The 21,827-nt window shown below is 41.2% G+C and overlaps 2 protein-coding genes across 9 annotated transcripts in view; one reads left to right on the top strand and one right to left on the bottom strand.

Annotated features, from left to right (window-relative positions):
• RAVER2 (ribonucleoprotein, PTB binding 2) overlaps positions 1–3,346 on the top strand; it is a 57,740-nt gene extending 54,394 nt beyond the window's left edge. For all 4 annotated transcript variants that reach the window (XM_037907911.2, XM_043521548.1, XM_037907912.2 and 1 more), the window contains exon 15: positions 941–3,346. In XM_037907911.2, the coding sequence (XP_037763839.1) occupies positions 941–1,072 (132 nt within the window). In that variant the 3' untranslated portion in view covers positions 1,073–3,346. The remainder of the gene's footprint in view (positions 1–940) is intronic.
• Positions 3,347–3,510: 164 nt separating this feature from the next.
• Positions 3,511–21,827, bottom strand: part of JAK1 (Janus kinase 1) — a 105,712-nt gene continuing 87,395 nt past the window's right edge. For all 5 annotated transcript variants that reach the window (XM_037907909.2, XM_037907910.2, XM_043521546.1 and 2 more), the window contains 14 exons: positions 20,502–20,608; positions 18,058–18,204; positions 17,196–17,283; positions 16,483–16,610; positions 15,779–15,914; positions 15,221–15,372; positions 11,235–11,385; positions 10,246–10,340; positions 9,505–9,697; positions 8,705–8,829; positions 7,623–7,795; positions 6,853–6,970; positions 6,221–6,331; positions 3,511–5,120 (listed from right to left, as the gene is read on the bottom strand). In XM_037907909.2, the coding sequence (XP_037763837.1) occupies positions 5,019–5,120; positions 6,221–6,331; positions 6,853–6,970; positions 7,623–7,795; positions 8,705–8,829; positions 9,505–9,697; positions 10,246–10,340; positions 11,235–11,385; positions 15,221–15,372; positions 15,779–15,914; positions 16,483–16,610; positions 17,196–17,283; positions 18,058–18,204; positions 20,502–20,608 (1,826 nt within the window). In that variant the 3' untranslated portion in view covers positions 3,511–5,018. The remainder of the gene's footprint in view (positions 5,121–6,220; positions 6,332–6,852; positions 6,971–7,622; positions 7,796–8,704; positions 8,830–9,504; positions 9,698–10,245; positions 10,341–11,234; positions 11,386–15,220; positions 15,373–15,778; positions 15,915–16,482; positions 16,611–17,195; positions 17,284–18,057; positions 18,205–20,501; positions 20,609–21,827) is intronic.

The following is a 21,827-nucleotide window of genomic DNA, read 5'->3' as shown; positions in this document are numbered from 1 at the left end:
GGTCTCTTGCTGCCACCAAGTGGCTAAAAGATCATTAGGACTTTTGAAGGTGTAAATGAGTATTGTGCCAACTGCAAAATTTTTTGGTAAACTAGGGCAAACATGAACCTTGTGGCACCTACCAAGCCAATTTTCTATTTATATCTTGATTAGGAAAGTCACGGGGTAGCCCTGGCTTTGAGCAGAATCAAATCAAGATGCTGGTGGTAGCACTTGTTTGGCAAGAACTGGCTGAGATGTACCTTGTAACAAAGATGGCCAAGGGCTACGCATGTTGCTGTGTGTGGTGCACATAGTAAAGAATTTCACTTCCAAGTTCCCAGACACAGGGCTGGAAACTCTCTCATTAGGTTCCATCCAGATAGAGTTATCATAGCCCAGAGAGGAAAGAAATCGTTCAGGTGTTCGAGATAACAGCTGCTTTTCAATCTCCTTTTTTCTAGTTAGAGGAGAAAAACTGCTAGGTGCAGCTGATGTTAGACAGCTTGCTCCAAAGCTTGTGTTAATGCCACATTCCACAGAAGGCAGTCAGAGACCATTCCTTGGGCATGGACTAAACAAATACACAGTGTACCTGAGCACCCAGAGACCTGTCTGAAACCTGGCATCAGATGATTGATTAACCTGTTGCCCGAAATATTATTTCCACACCCAAGCCCTGCACTGCATTTTTTTCAGCATCTGTAAAGCACATTTCAGAGCTGAATTTCAAAGAGACCATATCCTAAGAGAGGTGCATACAAATAAAATAATGAAAGAAATCAGGATAGACTGGGATATTAGCACTTAGTAGCAATGATTAGAACTTCTAGACTAAATAGCTAATGTCGTTCGTGCGTAGTATAAAACACCTCAACTTGGAACTCTTTATAAACACAAACGATACTGTTTTCTCCGATCGCTTAGTTTGGGTTGTCACTCACTTTCTTCTTTTGCACAGGTGGCACCAGTAAGAAGTGAAAAGCGAAGTTCTTCACGCCTCATTTCTTCCCCAGAAGCTGGCCCAGTTGAATATAATGGCCAGCACGCTCAGGGTGCAGAATGCTATCTTAAAAAAAAGCGTGTTTATTGAGATCCAATCAACCAATCCTGCCTTAAAGCCAACAGATGACCTTTTTGTACCTCTGTATTTATTACTGCCTTAACTTCATACCCATCCATCTTTATATAGGGTGATAAATTCCTAAAAGGAACAATTCAGGCAAATTTTCCAAATAAATTATATGTAGCAATAAAGACAACTAGTTGGACATTTTTCGCTCATTATTTGCCTTGTTAAATAATACAGTGGTGTCTCCCTTAATACATGATCTTACTGTAAATTGTCAGAATTGACAATGATTGTCTTAAACCTGCAAAGAAGTTTCCTTTGGTGATTGTCGATCATGTGTCAGTCAAAAGCAATGAAAATAGTGGCCAGGGAGACTTTTCCCTTAGATGAGGAAGGTGAGATTATCTTAATCATAATTCTTTTAAAAACTCTTAAAAGTGTGCTTTTCAGTTTTATGTTTTCCAGAGTTGAGCCTTCTGCGCTTACAGCCTTTACATTTTAAAAAACTTTCTCCAAAACATTGGAGAGACACCAGATGTATTAACATAGAACCCATGAGCTTTACAGTAAATGTTTTGTTAAAAATAAAGTTTGTTATATTGTGAGCCTACCAGCATCAATCTAGAGTACATAGGCACTAGTTAGAAGAAAGGTGTATCCTTAGCTATTAATATTCTTTCCCAAGAGGTGGTTATCATTTTTATGTGCAATTTTACTCTTTGTGAATGAATTTGTTTCTGCCCTACTCTGCTTCTGAAATCTGTGTAAAATACTAGGTCTTGCTAAGTATTGGATTTGAACTGGTGTGAGAGTGTCTCCCAAAAACTAAAATGCAAAAGCCACCCTCCACTAGGTGATGAAAATTCAATGTGCAGGAACAGTAAAACCATCCAAAATAATTTCAACCACTTTTAAGCAGATCAGTATAAAAGTTGCTCAAAAAGAAGCTAAAAATTTAACTGCCGATTTTGTTTTCACTAATTTCTGGGTTGTTCAGACAGTAGAGGAGGAAATGCTGTCCAACCCCACTACACCTGTCCTAGTTTAGTTAATCCCACTTTCCTATTTTTAACCTTCACTCTACTCTGGCTCCAGGTGTCAAACTTACTTTTACAATTTGCTTCAGCTATCCCAACTGGTCATTTGGGGCCCAAAGGTCTGAATACCCTCGATTCCCATTGACTGCAGGAGTAGGCCTTTATTATGTATTCTTTTGCATCAAATAGTCCTCTTTAGACTGGACTAATCTCTACTCACTCAGCTCTCATTGGCATTTATGAGTATGGTGTATATGATATAACATAGAGGCAGCTGGGTTCATTATTTACATCTGTTGTGTGTGTATGTATATGTGTGTGTATATATACCTACACACACACACACACACACATATCCCTTTTGAACCCCTCCCTTCAAAAGTTTTTCATTGTAGACTCCTTCTGTCACCATGAACATTTCCCACTTCCTCGTTCCTGCTACCCCCGCCCTTGCTTTTTTTTTTTTTATAGAGGGTCATTTTCTCCAAGGAATTACCTCTCTTGCAGTACAGTAACTAGTACTGTACTCAGTCTCTGCCAGCCAGAACTGGACTAGTCTTTTGCCTTTGCCTAGTGCTTTTCTTTCTCCCTGACTTGTGCACTGGGCTGAGAGGTCCATTCAGAAACTTTCAAAGCTTTTTTTTCTCTGACTGACTGTTCCTTTATCTTAAATTTGATTTACCAGCTCCAAGTCCTATCACCAAATTGCCTTAACATTTTTGTATCTGCAGTGGTAAAAATCCATGTTTTCATTACTAATATTTATATAAGTTAAATTATGAATAAGACACTTGCAAGTGACCATGTGAATTAACTTTCTTGTAATCCCTTTGCAACTCAATGTTTCCATCTTTGACTAAACTGCAATAATCGTGTAATTGATGTATGTAGTGCTCCAGCCATGTAATGGCTATAAATTTAATTTAGTCTCTTTATAGAATTCCCAGGTTATCTTTTAAGTCATGTTTAAAGTTTACTGATTTTTTTTTTAAATGTCGTGAATAAACTCAAAGTTTTTCGCAGTAGCTCAGTCAGGACTGTTTTAGAAAACAGTTGCTGTGTTACGTAGATGCTCTGCACGTCCGCCTTAAGACAGCAGAATAGCAATGTATTTGATATGAGAATGATTGGTTTTGTTAGATTATACATATGTATTGATTGGTGTCAAATTCACCTGTAGTATTTTGTTTAAACTATTATATCTGCAACTTTTCAAAACTGTTACCCTTTTCAACAAAATAAATTACTGCTCCATTTACAGTGGAATTTGTGTGAAAGACAAAATCTCTAGCCTACTCTCACTCAGTGGAAGCCATTGTAATGTATCATTTTACACAAGTGTACTATCGCAAAGTTTCAAATTTATCTTCCCTAAAAAAGTAACAGCTTTGCACAGTGTAATTTATAATTAACACACACAAGTGAAGAAAAAAAAATCTTTATTAATTTGTATAAAGAGTAACAAAGTGCATATAGATTCTACTCAGGTTCATAAGTAAAGTACAGAAATAAAAGATAATACTGTAAAAATGAATCCTACCTGTTTGGGGTTCAGTAATACTTTTATGTGTAAAGACATTTTTCAGTTATTGCTGACACTAAATAAATGTGCCCTCTAAGCATTTTAATAATCCAGGTTTGGGGGAGACAATATTGCCTAAATTCCAGGGAGAGGATCAGCAAAAGGATGCTAGTTTGAATGATCTACCATCAATAAAAGCTTGCCCAATTCACATAATATGACTTCAGTACCCTTGATTCAACTTCAAAATCTGTTTATGGTCATAGAACTCAAGCAGACCCAGTCTGGTTAATTGTATATATGGTAATTGCATAATTTGGCAGTCTGCATACCAAATTGGGATCCAAAATCTGTTTCTAATGCAATAAGAATATATTAACACTCATTTAATTTTTGTTCCTCATGTTTTTTTAAACAGGTGTTAATAAATGCAATGGAGTGCAGGACAGAAAAATATCTGACCCAAAAAAACATAGCTTCCAGGAAAATCCTCTTTGTGATGGCACAATCAATCCGCAAAAATATTACTCTAACTTTAAACTTTACAGTCCTTCATTCTCTTACGTCAAAGATAACCTGCACATCAATGGAGAATGCAGTTGAGAGAGTGCTTCCCGTGGCTCATCACAGTAATGGCCTGACCTACACATTTGGGGTGTTTGTTAAGAAAATAAGATTTTTAATTTCCCTTCCTTGTGTCCCCATGCTGCAGCTCTCCTACATATCATAGAATAACTGTAATTGTAACTATAAAAATGGTGTAAAGTACTTAGCTTAGGGGGGGGGGGGTTGTTTGTTTTAGTAAAAGTAAAAAAAGCTGTAGTAAGAAACTGGGTTTCTGCAATGAAATGCAAAATCATAAAAGTTGGTAAATGCTCTTTTTGGAATATTTACATGTATATATGCAGCTAAAGATGGCCTTTTTTGCCCAGTCCACTTTTTTTAAAAATCTCCTTACCACTTTCCTAAAAATTAATTTCCTATTTGAAAAGCAGTTTAAATTGCCATGGAAAGTTCTGCTCAATCTTCTGAGTTAGTTATTCAGGAAAATCATTCTAGTTGCAGAACACTTGTTTAATGTGCTTCATCTGTTGACGTGCACTGGGGGCCATCATAAATTCCCTTTCTTGACACAGTTCTTTCCAATTTGGGTTAGTTCAGTATAATGTAAGTGATGGATGGGTTGATCAATGAACCTTTTCTAATCAGTAATACTCTAACAAGAGCAGAGTGCTTAAAGATTTTCTGCTAGGGAATTTAAATAGTTTGATCCCCAAAAAAGGAAACCACTGGAAAAGCAAACCCTTAAACACGTATTAGCGTAGCCAGACTACAGTAGTTAAAGTAAAAGGACCTGGGTATTTATATCGGACATACATTTAAAGCACTGACCATACAAAAATGCTAATTATAATTTATTTATAAGTGCTTCAAATCCTTGAATAAGATTTTGAAAGGTCGTCCGGTCAGCTGGATTGTATATCCAACATTTCCTCATCAGCTGGTCCACCTAGCAACGAGAAAAAAAAATTTAAAGGGTGAATTACTAGTAGACTGTTCATTTTCTCAATAAAGGGCCAGCTCCTCAGCTACTGTGAACTGGAGTAGCTCCACTAAAGGCAACAAAGTCATGTGGATTTACACTAGCTGATGATCTGAGCCAAAGTGAGCTTCCGTTACATTTTTAAATCAAAGGTATTGGTCCATCTGGGGTGAGAGAGAGTGTCAGGCCCATTAGTTATGAGAATAGGTAGAAACAACACCACCACCTTTACTTACAGCATTACAGGCTCTCTGCTGTACATAACAAGTGAGCCGTAAAGTATTAGAAAAGGAGTACTTGTGGCACCTTAGAGACTAACCAGTTTATTTGAGCATGAGCTTTCGTGAGCTACAGCTCACTTCATCGGATGCATAATGAAGTGAGCTGTAGCTCACGAAAGCTCATGCTCAAATAAACTGGTTAGTCTCTAAGGTGCCACAAGTACTCCTTTTCTTTTTACGAATACAGACTAACACGGCTGTTACTCTGAAACCTGTCAAAGTATTAGAGTGTAACATCAGCTTAGTGAATGGGATCACAGGTGCCTCGGGCCAAGTGACTAAAAGCCTGATCCACCTCCCACTAAAATCAATAGGAAGCATCCAAACGACTTCAGTGGGAGTTGGCTCAGGAACTAATCACCAGCGCCTTAAAAGGAAAAGGAGCTGTCCTTTAGCACAAGTGGTAGAGTCCTCTGGTGAATGGGGTGTCTACCCAGGGTTGTGAGTTCAATCCTTGAAGAGGCCATCTAGGGATCTGGGCCAAAAATTGGGGATTGGTCCTGCTTCAGGCAGGGGGTTGGACTAGATGACCTTCTGAGGTCCCTTCTAACCCTAACCTTCTATGAACACAGCCTCAGTGTGGTACACATGCACCGGCTCTATACTTCAGAAATCAAAGGACTATATAACGAATTAGACGGGACTCAGACCTTAAAGAGATTTTTGTTTCTGTGGAGGTGTCAGACTTGGGAATCTCATTAGGAAAATTTTTTTAAACATAATGCTTCAGAAAACTTGAGAAGAAAAGTTCGTTTGTATACATTTGGCTATCAATCTAGTTTATACCTCTTCTGGGGAGTTTGGTGGCCGAGGCAAGCGTTTTCCTTCTCCTAATACACGTACAAGCCGCGTTACTGTCATCTGGCCTTGAGTTGGGCCAATCATTTTCAAAAACTCCTGTAACAAGGAAAAGCCATGTGGATCTTTATTTATAATTCTTGCCAAATGAAATCATAACAGTTAAACTTGACATGAGAAATACTTAATCTCAAAATGAAGACTAATTATAAACCCGTATTCATACCATAGCTTGCAGTATTCTCATTTCTTTCCCATCCCATCATGAGAGTACAAGAAGCACAATTTTTTAAACATGGCTTCCTTAATGAGACACCGAACACCCGCGTGTAGATACTCAAATTTGTTCTTAAGCAAAAAGGTTTACTGATGGTTTGAGCATCCAGATGCAAGAGTCCATGTTTGAAAAGAGCACTCCGGACCTTTTGTTTCCATAAGCTAGAGAAATTCATTCTACCTCTTCACTGATTTTGAGTAAGCTGTAAGGTAATGATTCAGATGTGTCTTTTTCAACAAAGCTCATGTTGCTGTTTTTCAAAAGATATTTATGGGCAGAATTAGTGCTGAATTACAATTCAGTCGCTGATGTTGAAGTAACATTTCCTTTCACTACCACTCACCGCCATTGGACTAGACTCTGCATCACAGTACGTCAGTAGTTCGTACAGCGTCACTCCAAATGACCAGACATCTGAAGCAATGTAAAACTTGCTCTGAAGCAGACATTCCGGAGCATACCTACGGACGTAACATGGCGCTGTTAAATTTCAGTAAGTGCTGCCCAAATCACTCAATACATACACTCCTGTTGTAAAAGGTGAAATTGATGGCTTAACCCGCATGCATTTAAAATAAGCTGTCTACGATATCATTTGTGTGGAATACAGGAACATGTGAGTATATAAAAGGAATTATACACACACACACTGAGCTCCTCTCTCTGGCCACAAGGCTTGAGCTGCTACACAAGCAATCAAAATATACCATCCAGGTCAAAACCCTTATGCAGCACATCAGTATAAGAACGGCCACACTGGGTCAGACCAAAGGTCCTTCTAGCTCAGTATCCTGTCTTCCAGCAGGGGCCAATGCCAGGTGCTTCAGAGGGAATGAACAGAACAGGTAATCATCAAGTGATCCATCCCGTCGCCCATTCCCAGCTTCTGCCATATAAGCCAAATAAGATATTAAAAAGAAATATAAAGGGTAATCATTCAATATAAGAGGGGTGGATGGCAATATGGAATTTGTGTGTGTGGTTAATTAACTTTGGAAAACATGACTTATCGAAACAGAAAAACAGTTCCAGAAAGCATTCGTCTCCTGGAGCAGGTTAAATGACTACATTACACAGACTATTTAATGAAGCTGAGTTGTAGTATCCCATTACCAAAACACAGGACTGTCGAGATCGTCTTTGACCGTGTAGTACTCCTTATTGGTTTCAATTACTTTGGTGAGGCCAAAGTCCCCAATCTTCACTCTGTTCTCACTTTCAACAAGGACATTTCTTGCTGCTAAATCCCGGTGAACATACTGACGAGAGCCCAAATAATCCATTCCCTGAAGAGGGAGAAAAAGCCGGTTACACTAACGCCCCGCGTGTTCAGGTCCATGTTGCTTTCCCCACCTCCTTTCATAAATCAGCTCCCCAACTTCTCTTCTACCTCACTCACTATTCACACCATCATCTCTACTCGTGGCTCTTCTGTCTCCCCTCTCCTCCATTTTGTCAGTCTGTCCTCAGCTGCTGCTCCTTCTAAACTCTGCCCTTGGGTGACCTGATCTGCTTTTCTGGCCTCTGCTCAGTCTCACACCTAGCTGTCTTTCCAGCATCTATTCCACAATGACCCACTGATTTCAAATTTAGATGCATTTAAAATGGTATCTAATCCCCCAGCCTACTCCACCGTTCTCCCACACTCACAACCTGGCTGTCGCCTCCCCTCCCCACGTTCCTAACACACTCTTCCACTCCTGCTGTTATGACATCATTCCACTTGCTCCCTCATTTTCTGTATCAAGTGCACACTCCTTGTCCTAGCTTCCGAGATCCAGCACAGCTCTCCTCTTGCCTACTGCTTGGTTCTTGTTTCCAGCTCTTCTGAGCTCTGCCCATGGTCCCCCTCCTGAATGCTCCCTTTTGTCCTGCCACGTCTACATTTAGCAACTTTTCACTCCCATCCTCTTTGCTGGAGCTGCTGCCGGCTTTTCTGCGTGCCGACCACCCTTTCCTCCTTCCTTCAGAACCACTCGTTTTCCATGAGCTCAGGCCGCAGCGGCTCTCCACACTGGTAAGTACGCTATCCCCATTAGGTTTCAGCTGCTGGACACATGGTAAGAGACATAAGTAATGCAAACCCCCTAGGAGCAGGGACCTTGTCCATGTACACCACTCCCCCTACCCCCTTTTCAAGTACTTACAAATTAAACAGACATTGTGCTGCTGAAAGGCTCCATTTCCAGGCTTACCTTGCAGATCTGAACTGCATATCTTAGCTGATGTTTCAGAGTGATTTTGCTCTTATTTCGTGGGAGATATTCCTTTAGGCTCCCAGAAGGAAGAAACTCCATTATGAGTTTAATCCCACTTCCTCCTGCAAACATAGTAAGAATGCTCATTTCGCGATAGCTTTAACTCCAACATTCATCCTCCCACGCTTGCTCAACCGTTACCACCTTAGTGGCATCTAACATACTGGGGGTTTTTCCTATACTTGGAAGTATTTATATTCATGGCTGTATTGCCCCCAAGGCTCCAATCAGTGTCAGCAACACCCATGGTGCTGGGTGCTGCATGAATGGATAAGAAGACAGAGACCCTACTTCACAAGGCAGATAACTGTGGCTCCCAACCAAATACTGACGTGTTAAAATAGCGATCATGGTGACAGCTGAAGAATGCAGACATGTTTAATGAGACAGAGCCACACAAAGGATTTAATGTAAATATGACCTTATGGGCACCACAATTGCTTTGATATGAGGAATAGTTATGATTATGTCTGTGCTTCCTTAATAAATGCTCTATTTTCCACGGGATTGTAACTGAGCCATAGTTAATTGTCTACACACACACTTTTCGTGAGGGGGCAGCCAGTGTGGCCACTTTAAAGTTTTGAGTGCATAAAAAGGGAAGGGGAGAAACTTCAGAGAGATTTTAACTCCTACACCAAGAAGAAAAAAATCTAAGTTCATATCCAGAGTAAGTTTTTATGCTGAACCTTAGAAGGAAAAATCTTATATTTTTAATCTTCTACTTGAAAATTTACCATCTTCTATGCAAATTCCCTTGTATTTCACAATGTTTTCATGATAAAGATTCCTCAAGATTTCGATTTCTTTCTTCAGATCAGCGATATGATTCCCACCACTCTCAGGTTTCAGGGACTTTACTGCCACCTGCTCTCCTGTATTATCACCCTCTGGATCGTACCTGCAGAGTTCAACCTTGCCAAAGTGACCCTAATTTTAAAAGAAAAAAGGAAACCATTTTGGACTGTGATCACTAGCCAGATAATGCTTAGTGCAATACTTCAGGCATTTACAATTCAGTTTTTCTCATCATGCTACAGAAAGGGTACATCAAAAAGAGACAGACTGGTGATGCTGCTCCTCTGGGTAACATATTACCAGTGAATTCTGATCACCCTGGGCTAGATTTTGCCCCAAATCCGTGTGTGGAGTGCACCTTCCATGTTTGGCTCTGTCCTTTTTATCTTGAAGGGGTTAGCCTAGATGCCCGTACTCACGCTATCCCTGTCTCTGTGCAGTGGAGGCACCTGTAAATCATCCCCTTCCCCACTCCTCCAGCAGCCCTAAAAGCAATTTGCTTAAAAGTGCACACCACCTCTTCTTCCACAAAGACTCCTCTGCACTGGGAGAATTCCTTGGTTGGAAGGCAGCAGGGGCGCCCAAAGGAGCCATGCTGCCAGGGAGCAGTGTCAGCGAGAGAAGGCTCGGTCGTATGTCTGCTTCTTCATGTCACGGCCTAAACACGCCACTCTACTTACCTCCCCCAAATCTCGGATTCTTTTCAAAAATCGTTTTTCAAAGAGAGTGGGATCGACCTCTGCGAAAGGCTTCTTCTCAGAGATAATATCAGGATCTGACATGGAAAACAGCATCAACACAGTCCAAGTTAGACAGGGTCCCAGAGTCCCCTTATTCCTTAGGTTTTACTCATATCCAAAGCTCCTGACTCAAGTCTATCCCTGCTCGCAGTGGACACTTCTTCCCTTGAGCCCCTCCTCCTCCTTGCTGAATGCTAGGAGATTCCTCCCTCCCCTCACTGATTGTTTGCCCACCTCCTGCTCTGCTGCTCGTCTCAATGCCTAGCTCTGCTAAGCTGCTGGGTCCTTGTGAGTTCTTCTCCAAGATTCAGATTTAGACTTAGTTGCCCCATCTACAGAAGGGGATGAGTATTTTGGGTAGCCCCACATCTCCCTTCCAGAGATGAAATAAGGATTAGTTGTTTAGTGTCTGACAGAGCACTTGGAACATGAAAAGTGCTAATTAACAGAATAAGGACTAAGTAAGTGGCTTATTCAGTATTGGGGGCAGAGAAGTCCAAAGTAACGTCAAGTTTCCTTTGAAAACATGATGCCCTTTAGCAACCTGGATCAGATCCACAGTTTTCTGTACTTACATCTGTGCCCTGATTAAGATTCCCAAATGACTCTAGCCATAGCCATGGGCCCACATAGCTTGACATACACAATACCAAAACTGGTTGCAATTATTTCAGCTCAACTTGACTTAACCCACACGCAACACAGAAATTACATAGTCTTTCCACATATCCACAGACATGTTTTATTCCCATTGTTTCAACAATATAAAACTCACACCCTCCATAGTATTACACATAGAATTTCTGCTACCAGTATGTGTTGTCATGGTAAATCTTTGCTAGTACATGAAGTTACACTAAAGTATCCAACTTAGCTAAATAAATCAACCTTCCTTTAATAGCAAACTAAGACGCAAAATCATTTCTTACTTTGTTCTTCCACTTTATTGATGTCTCTCATAATTGCTCTGAAAAATGGTCTCTGATTGGGATCATAGTGCATACACTGCTTCATCAGATCAGCTAGTTCCTTGCAGGATGGTGTTACCAACATGAAGTGCCCTTCGTAGAACCTCTCCTTCTGTAAGACAAGACAGAAAACCCAGCATGGATTGCAGACCTTATATTACAGACGCATACTTTAACTCCAGAGCTATCGTAAGACACTTTCCATTACAAATCTGACTTTGATCTTTCTCCCACCCCAGCTTCCACAAAACAGTTCCTTTTCACCAGAAACTCTGCACAGGTGTCTTCTTCCAGGGGAAGACTAGTTTCTGTATAGTCTGGGATAGCTCAGAGCAGCCATTTCTGAGAAGGGTTTGGTGTATATCTCCTTTTTGCCACTGCATCCCTCACGAAAAGCATTGTCTAGGAACTTAAGGATTTGCTGCCCCCATGATGTATTGGTTAGAAGGCGCATTTTAGGGAGGGGAAAGGAGGATGGTGGAACACGCTGTTGTCAGGGCAGCAAATTCCTTTCAGTAGCTCAGCTCTTCTGCTGAGCTACCTGTTCCTCTCAGGCAGTGGCTAAGGGACCCAGATATGTTCCTTGAACAGTTTAGTAGTTGTTATGCAGGCTAGGAAATGAAGAGCCTCTTATTTGGAAGAGCAGAACTTCAAGGGAGAAGAATCCCAAATGGAATCTTAGCTGCAGGGATCCCAGCAGTGGTGAGGGAGAACATGGCTTTGGTTTGATTAAAGAATATTAGTGCAACAGAGAAGGATGTGGGAGTCCCAGGCTTGCAGGAGTGGAAGGGGGCAGGGCAGAGGGTGCGACAGGTCTTAACATCTGACAGGGAGGAATGGGGAAAGGAAGTAGGGAGTGGGTCAGCCAGGCACTGGGGGAGGATGGAAGAAAGAAAGGAGAAATCCCAGCATGAAAGAGAGGATGCGAGGAAATAACTAAAAAAGAGCCACTGTGGCTTAACAACCATGTAAAAGAAGCAGTGAGAGATAAAACGGCATCTTTTAAAAAGTGGAAGTCAAATCCTAGTGAGGTAAATAGAGAGGAGCATAAACACTGCCAAATTAAATGTAAAAACGTAATAAGAAAAGCGAAAAAGGAGTTTGAAGAACAGCTAGCCAAAAACTCAAAAGGTAATAACAAAATGTTTTTTAAGTACATCAGAAGCAGGAAGCCTGCTAAACAACCAGTGGGGCCCCTGGATGATCGAGATACAAAAGGAGCACTTAAAGACGATGAAGTCATCGCAGAGAAACTAAATGAATTCTTTGCTTCAGTCTTCATGGCTGAGGATGTCAGGGAGATTCCCAACCCTTTTGTAGGTGACAAATCTGAGGAATTGTCACAGATTGAAGTGACACTGGAGGAGGTTTTGGAATTAATTGAGAAACTTAACAGTAACATGTCACCAGGACCAGATGGCATTCACCAAGAGTACTGAAAGAACTCAAATGTGAAATTGCGGAACTATTAACTATGGTTTGTAACCTGTCCTTTAAATCAATTACTGTACCCAATGACTGGAAAATAGCTAATGTAACGCCAATATTTAAGAAGGGCTCTAGAAGTGATCCTGGCAATTACAGACCGGTAAGGCTACCATCAGTACCAGGCAAATTACTATTGTTTCAACTAAAGAATAAAATTGTCAGACACATAGAAGAACATAAATTGTTGGGCAAAAGTCAACATGGTTTCTGTAAAGGGAGATCATGTCTTGTTAATCTATTAAAGTTCTTTGAGGGGGTCAACAAACATGTGGACAAGGGGGATCCAGTGGACATAGTATACTTAGATTTCCAGAACGCCTTTGACAAGGTCCCTCACCAAAGGCTCTTATGTAAATTAAGTTGTCATGGGATAAGAGGGAAGATCCTTTCATGGATGGAGAACTGGTTAAAAGACAGGGAACAAAGGGTAGGAATAAATGGTAAATTTTCAGAATGGAGAGGGGTAACTAGCGGTGTTCCCCAAGGGTCAGTCCTAGGACCAATCCTATTCAACCTATTCATAAATGATCTGGAGAAAGGGATAAACAGCGAGGTGGAAAAGTTTGCAGATGATACTAAACTGCTCCAGATAGTTAAGACCAAAGTAGACTGTGAAGAACTTCAAAAAGATCTCACAAAACTAAGTGATTGGGCAACAAAATGGCAAATGAAATTTAATGTGGATAAATGTGAAGTAATGCACATTGGAAAAAATAACCCCAACTATACCTACAATATGATGGGGGCTAATTTAGCTACAATGAATCAGGAGAAAGATCTTGGAGTCATCGTGGATAGTTCTCTGAAGACGTCCACGCAGTGTGCAGCGGCACTCAAAAAAGCAAACGGGATGTTAGGAATCATTAAAAAAGGGATAAAGAATAAGACAGAGAATATTTTATTGCCCTTCTATAAATCCATGGTACGCCCACATCTTGAATACTGCGTACAGATGTGGTCCCCTCATCTCAAAAAAGATATACTGGCATTAGAAAAGGTTCAGAAAAGGGCAACTAAAATGATTAGGGCTTTGGAATGGGTCCCATATGAGGAGAGATTAAAGAGGCTAGGACTTTTCAGCTTGGAAAAGAGGAGACTAAGGGGGGATATGATAGAGGGCTATAAAATCATGTGTGGTGTGGAGAAAGTGAGTAAGGAAAAGTCATTTACTTGTTCCTATAATATAAGAAATAGGGGCCACCAAATGAAATTAATGTGCAGCAGGTTTAAAACAAATAAAAGGAAGTTCTTCTTCACTCAGTGCACAGTCAACCTGTGGAACTCCTTGCCTGAGGAGGTTGTGAAGGCTAGGACGACAACAGGGTTTAAAAGAGAACTGTATATATTCATGGAGGGTAAGTCCATTAATGGCTTTTAGCCAAGATGGGTAAGGAATGGTGTCCCTAGCCTTCGTTTGTCAGAGGGTGGAGATGGACGGCAGGAGAGAGATCACTTGATTATTACCTGTTAGGTTCACTCCATCTGGGGCACCTGGCATTGGCCACTGTCGGTAGACAGGATACTGGGCTGGATGGACCTTTGGTCTGACCCAGTATGGCCATTCTTATGTTCTTAAGAGAGCCCAGCATGGCATTGTTTTGGGAAGGGAATCCTGTCTACCTTTGTGAATGTTTCAGACTACAGGAAGCCAGTGTTATTGGAAGCGCTCTGATTGCACGGATGAATGGCTAGGAGTAATGAGGGGGGCTGTGTGTTAATTAACATCGGAGAGTCAGTGATTCTAAGAGCTAAGAACTGCAGACATCTAGTCAGAAAATAAGCTGAGTTAGTCCAATAACATCCAGACACAGAGATGACAGTCTATTGATATTAAGGGGTCTTTTTTTTGGGTGTGTGTGAGTGTCTTGGGAGTGGCTTAAGGGAACAGTTAGCAAATAAATGAAACCTGTGAAAATCAAAATGGAGGGAGGGCTTTCCATCTGGCTCTGTCAGTGCAGTACATTGCTCTGCTGGTGCTGGCTAGATGCCCTTTTCTCCCACTCATTCAGTGTGCTGGCTGGATCTTGCCCTCCAGAGGTAACTAAATTTCATTGAATCTTTGTCTTATTTGTCAAGTGCTTTGGGATAAATAGTGTGATTTACATGTCATATGTGCAACCCTTTGGTGCAGGTGCCTCAAAAGCTCCTGCATTAGCACTAATCACTTTTTACACTGGGTTGAGAAATCCCACCCTCAAAAAGCTGATACAGGGTCAGTAGTCAAGCATTAGTTATTTATCTTTGTTGTCAGGCAAAGCCCAATTCCTAGTTCAGACCTGCAGTATTCTAAGCAGCAGCATCCTCCTTAGCAAACCCACTGTACTGAATTTTCACATGGGATTTAAATAGCTGGTTGAACAGAAAATATTAAACTACTATCAAGTCTAATATGGAAACAATAAGTGCCAAAGACGATGCATTTCACACAGCAAGGTAAGACTTATGAAACAGACTTTTACCTCTGCTAACGTCTTATCTTTCAGGGGTGCTTCTCCATTATAGCAGATTTCCCATAGTGTTGTGCCAAAACTCCACTTGTCTGCTGCAACACTTAAATTTTTTGAATCTTCAACACATTCAGGTGCAATCCAAGGGATTCGTTCGACACATTCTTAGATAAAAGACAGTTTACATGATCTGGAGTTAATATCAACTAAGGGCTAGAAAAACTGTCAAGTTATTCAGCATTCTATTGCACTACAGCAATTTAACAAATAACTAGTTACACGTATCGGATGTGCCCTGAGCCCTTCCTCTTATATTAGCTCATTAAACCCAGTGTTGCTTTTTTACATCTTGTGTGTGTGTGCGCACAGAATGACGAAGATAACCAAATACACCGAATGTGAGCAACATACCACTTTATTATGTGTATCCACAAAACTATAACTCAAAGCTGTACAGAATGGAAGAGAGAGATACCAGGCTGTCAACCGGAAGGAACTATCTGGTAAAACAACATTTTCTCTCTTCCTTCCCAACCACAGTAAAATGAATAATCTGATTTTATACGGTACCTTGTCTGGATAGCACCATTATTGGAATTCCTGGGTCACTCAGTTTAATGAAAGGACCATATTCATGGTCAATTCCCTCTCTTGCTAATAAAATATTTTTCGTGCACACATTTCCATGTACTAACTCTTTATCCTCCTGTATTTAAAAGAGGGTTACAATAAATACAATGATGCAGCCATGCTATGCAAATACCTTTGCTTACATAGCTCAAGAGAGAGATGTAAAGTATCCAGTCTGAGCTCCAACAAGTAGCTTGGGAGAAATGCTCCTGGAGCAGGAAGGGGGAGGGGAACTGCACACTTATATGCCACTTTCACCCACAGATCTCAATGCACTATATAAAAATGAGCAAGAATTATCATCCCTCTTTCATAAGGGATGTAAATGAAGGACAGGGGCATTAAGTGACTTGCCTGAGGTCATACAATGGCAGAGATGGGCACTGTATTAGATTTGACATTAAATAGGCACCCATCTGCTATTCTAGGAGCCTTGGACATTATTTGAAATAATATAATAAAAACAACAAGGAGGTCTGACTTCCACCCCACCCCACCCCAGACCACAGATGTTCCTGTGTGTTCTATTGAACAATACCCAGAAAAAGGAATTTCACAGGCAGCTATTGCACACTAATTTTGCGATTTAGACCAAAAAAACCCTACAGGCAGTACTTTCCCCCACTAGCATGCTGCCTACTTACCAAGTAGCTTAATGCACTTGCCAGCTGTTTGGCTACTTTGAATTTCCAAGGAGTTGTGAGAACATCACTTTTCCGGTGCATAAAGAGATCCAGTGGCCCAAATTCAACAAACTCTTCAACCATGATATCTACAAAAATAGAGTCATGCCTTCAGTATGTAGCAACAGTATTATGTCTGAAATAACCCAAAGGACATAACTGGGTCTTTCATGCAGAGCTACATTTTTGGAGCATCTGCACCACACCACCGTGTCTGTACTAATGCTTTAAATCAGAAGTGAATTCACTGCTTGTGAAGGATCCAGATTAACAAAGGGTTCCACTGGCCACATAATAGGTACAGTATATGCACTGGCCCCCTCCTCAACCCTGACCTGGGAGGTAACCTCTACTGGCAGGCAAAACTCCAACGAGTGGGAAGTCAATACCTTGCCTGGTCTCCTGACCCAAGGAAACCATTCTTATAAACACTGTCTGAAGATAGGTGGCATTAGGAGGGAAAACTCTGATATGACACACAGCTGAAGGAAAGGCTCCTCATTCCAATTCTACCACCACTTTGATTATTATTTATACTGCAGTAGTGCCTCAGGCTCCCAGTCATGGACTAGGACCTGTTGTGCTAGGCGCTGAACAAAAAGACCTACCCTTCCCTTAACGGCTTATGTCTTCACTTCGTAAGAGCCACATTGACAGATTTTAAATGAACTCACTTTCTACATCGCGGACACAGACCCCGTGAAGGAAGACGATGTGTTTGTGGGAAATTTGCCTCATCATGCTTGCTGTCTCAAAAAACGCCTATTAGAAAGTGAAATAGTAAAAGTAAATACCAGCATTTCAGTGGCTATCCTAAAGTAAGGCATATAAGGAAACAACTGAATGTGACATAACAATATTATAAAGTTCAGGAAAGACCAATGTGACTCCTGTAACATGCAGGATCAACAACACATTAAAGTGCTACATAAACACCACTGCAGCGAAGGTGCAGTAGAAGTGCTGTTGTTTAAACTTTATACACCATGCCAACTCTTTAGCCAAGGTTTTCAAAGTATCTTATCAACATTAAGCCTCGCCATCCTCCTGTATAGTAGCAGCTCCTCTTCACAAGGAGTAAACTGAGGCACAGAGAGGTTAAGTGACTTACATGTGGCTATATGGTGTATCAGTGTCAGAGGTGCTGATAGACTCTAGCATCCTGACTCCAAGCCTACTGCATGCAGGACCAGGGCGTAATCTAGTAGTTACAACAAGTGCTTATCCCTGTGTATAGCCCACTGAACTCAGGGACTGCTGACTTCAGAAGTTACTTGCATGTGGGATCAGGGCCTGGATTTGTGACTCATCTGAAAAAACTGACTCCTGACTAAGTTAGATTGATCTTGTCAGGTGCATGAGTATTGCCAGGGAACGTTAGGTAGCATCTTGCATGCAAAATGCTAGCCTTAAATTTTCAACTTCCTCAGTTTTGATACAAAACTAATGTTATTTAAATAATGAACATCTGAACATGAATAAGGTGGCATTGGCTACTTGTTTGTATACTATGAACTGAAAAGAGAAAGAACTTGCCAAAGAAATGTCTCTATGACTGGGGTCCAAGACTTTGAGAAGGACTTTCTTCTCTTTTTCATCCTGGTACCCTTCAGTCTCATCTTCCTTATAATTAAGAATCCCAGAGTAAATCTGTGTTCTTGTTCCTCTTCCAAGGTGTTCATCCTAAAACATAATGTATAACCGGCATTTTCAAACCAAGGCATCAAAGAAACCGGTGTAGAGCTACAAAAATACTTAATACAAGTCCTTGCAACCACTCAGAATTCCCTATTCCACTTGCTTTAGTAATTTTCAGATTTCACCATCAGCAGTCTATCACCAAAGAGAAACTAGTAACATTTTACAGTAAGTGCCAGCTCATTATTTCTCCTTTTGGTATTCTCTGAAAATGGCATTTTTTATCATGCTGAACTCATTTAGTATTAATAGGATGTCAGACAGTAGAGTTACATTAATACCAAACAAGTCCAGCATGATTTAATGTTATTAGAATGAATGTCAAATGAATTAATGATGACTGGCCTCTTATTTACAACAGGATGACATTGATGTGTTACTTTAAAGTGTTACCAAAAAATTACAGCAAGTAGTACTTCAATGGAACTCACTGTCAGGCATATTAGAAAAAACAAACGACATTTCCCCTCAAATTAACAGAGGATTCTCCTTGGTTCTTTTGCAGGAAGAAAGTATGTATGTGCTGATTATTAACCTATATATATAACGAAGTGAGTCTCAGAGCCCAGGTCAACAGAGCGCAAACACCATGAGCCCAAATATATGGCTACAAACAGCACTGCAGATGTTCCTTCTCCAGAGGGAGCCCAGGCAGGAACAACTACACTGCTACAGTAACTCCTCACTTAAGGTTGTCCTGGTTAATGTTGTTACATTGCTGATCAATTAGGGAACATGCTCATTTAAAGTTGCGCAATGCTCCCTTATAACGTTGTTTGGCAGCCGTCTGCTTTGTCCACTGCTTGCAGAAAGAGCAGCCCGTTGGAGCTAGTTGGTGGGGCTTGGAACCAGGGTGGACTGGCAGCCCCCTATCAACTCCCCTAAGTTCCCTGTGCGGCAGCTGCCCTGCAGGCTATCAATTGCCAGGCAGTTCAGCTGTCCCTCCCCACACTGCCATGTGCTGCTCCTGCCCTCTGCCTTGGAGCTACTCCCAGGAGCCTCCTGCTTGCTGTGCGTGGGGGGGAGGGTGAGAAAGAGAAGAGTGGTGCTAATATCAGCGTGTCCCCCGCTCCTGCCCCCCATCTCACAGAGCAGTGGGGGGGGACGACACACAGGGCTCAGGACGGAGGGAGCTTGCTGGCAGGAGCTGCTGTCTCAACTTGCTGATCTACTTAAAAACGCAATGTACTTAGAGTGGCGTCAGCGTACTTAAAGGGGCAATGCGCCTCTGTCTCTCTCACACACAGGGTGTGTGTCTCAGTCTCTCTCTGCCATGCTGTCTCCCCTCCCTCCATTTGTGCTGCCTTGTAGAGTGTCAGGCTACATTAACAACGTGTAAACTCTTGAGGGCTCAGCTGAGTGCTAGTTCATCGTTTAGCAGTAAGGCATTCCCTGGGAAATATCCCACCCTCTTCCACCCTCTGACTTCACCACCTCAACCAAGCTTCACAATCCTCATTGCTGTGTACAGTATTAAATTATTTGTTTAAAACTTATACTGTGTGTGTGTGTGCCTGTGTGTATCTATATAAAATATAGTCTTTTGTCTGGCGAAAAAACTTTCCCTGGAACCTAACTCCTGCTATTTACATTAATTCTTATGGGGAAATTGGATTCGCTTAACATCGTTTCACTTAAAGTAGCATTTTTCAGGACCATAACTACAACGTTAAGCGAAGAATTACTGTATTTGTTGACCCAAGCTCTGACACTTGCTGCTGCAGGTTTTTTTTGGTAGTATAAACATAGCTTTATAGTCACTTAAATTCCATTGACTTTCAGACAGACATACGCTCCTAAATCCCTCAGTCACTTCTGAAAATGGGACTTAAGCTCCTAAATCACTTAGGTTCATTTCCTACTGGGCAAGATCTCAGTCTTCAATACAGTTTTTCTCTACTGAATCAAGCCTTTAAAAATATAAGACCTTTACAAAACAAAGTGGGTTAGGGTGTATGGGTGATAAAATTAAGATTCCCAAAACCAGCCTAGGAAATGTGTTTTTCCTTCCTGATGGAAAAACATGTACATGGGGTACGTCCTTCCTGCTATGCAAGTGCATATAACCCATCATTGCTAAAACACTTGAGTTCACCTTGGGTGGCTTAATAGCTCTTTTAAACTAATAATGACTTTTTTAAAGCCTCTTTTGGGGGAGGGGAGACTATCATTGTTGAGATTTCATGTTATTTCCGTAGGCATGAAGGCTGTTCGTTCTTGTTTGGTTGTACTAGGCAACTGAAAAGATCAGCGAAGTAAACTGATATTCAGCAGCTACTTACCTGCTTAACTTCTTCTTTAAGAATTCGATGAAAACTCAATTGACCTAGAGGGCAAACCGGATGCCATTCCTGGCCTTTCTTTGTTGCCACTAACAAGTTAGAGATTTCTGGAAAGAGAGAAAACACACTTTGCTGTAATTGATTTTTTAATCATAAATTAGCAATTCCTTACTTCTAATAGTTCATCCAATAATGGAGTTTTATCTTCCATACGCTAACTGCAAGCTAATATTCCCAGATAGTTTAAGGGAAAAACCATAAAATGTGATTATCTGGTCAGATAACTTCTCCTAGCATCTAACTATCACTTGGAAGAGAATCCAGTAAAAAACACCCATTTTTTAATCTCCCCATTGTAACATTAGCGAGTGTTGCTCTGTACAGCACCACAAAAATTGCCAGTACTTTCTGCACTGAAAAATATACAGGACACAAACGTGCCTGTTAAGCACTGGCCTGCATTGGGGTTACTGCAACTCCACAATGCCTCAAGCAGAGCGCTGGAAAGCAATGTACACAGGGTTTCCTGGTGCTCCCTGCATGCCCTCTGGGCCACCCATCACGTGGGTATAACCTGCACACCATTCTGAGGGCAGCCAGATCAGCTGGCCTGTGTGGAGATCGTAAGAAAGCCCTTCTCCTTTCCAATCAGAATTGCTTGCACTTCAGGGGGTGCTAGCAGTCCCAGTGCCCAGAGTGCAAAAACTATCACTTCACCTTGGAAGTGGGTGGAGGGGCTCAGAATAAAGGCTCAGTGCGCCCTCACCCTCCCTTGTGTATCTGTACAGAGAAAATCTACAATCTGATCCATAAGTTGCACATCCATATTTATAAAAAGAAAAGGAGTACTTGTGGCACCTTAGAGACTAACCAGTTTATTTGAGCATGAGCTTTCGTGAGCTACAGCTCACTTCATCGGATGCATAGCCTATAAGTGAGCTGTAGCTTACGAAAGCTCATGCTCAAATAAACTGGTTAGTCTCTAAGGTGCCACAAGTACTCCTTTTCTTTTTACGAATACAGACTAACACGGCTGTTACTCTGAAACATCCATATTTGGTTGTCTTGCGTGCTACAGCAGCAGTTAGTTAAAGGTATGCAAGTACAAAACACTGTTTGGGCTTCAGATGCATATGTGTCCTTTCTCCTTGCCATTACAGGGAGTAGAACATGTCTCTCAAGGTCAGATGATGACTCTGCATACTTACAATACTTTAGGAAGGTTATACAGAGCTAAGACTGAAAAATTCTTTTCATTTCACACCAAAATTTCTTTACAAACCTAAGATTTTTTTTTTTTAATTTTTAAAAAGGCAAACCGGAAGG

Source organism: Chelonia mydas, chromosome 8, assembly GCF_015237465.2.
Source record: "Chelonia mydas isolate rCheMyd1 chromosome 8, rCheMyd1.pri.v2, whole genome shotgun sequence".
Classification (NCBI taxonomy): Eukaryota; Metazoa; Chordata; order Testudines; family Cheloniidae; genus Chelonia; species Chelonia mydas.
Note: the sequence above shows the minus strand (reverse complement) of the source record. Positions and strands in the feature narration are given on the sequence as shown.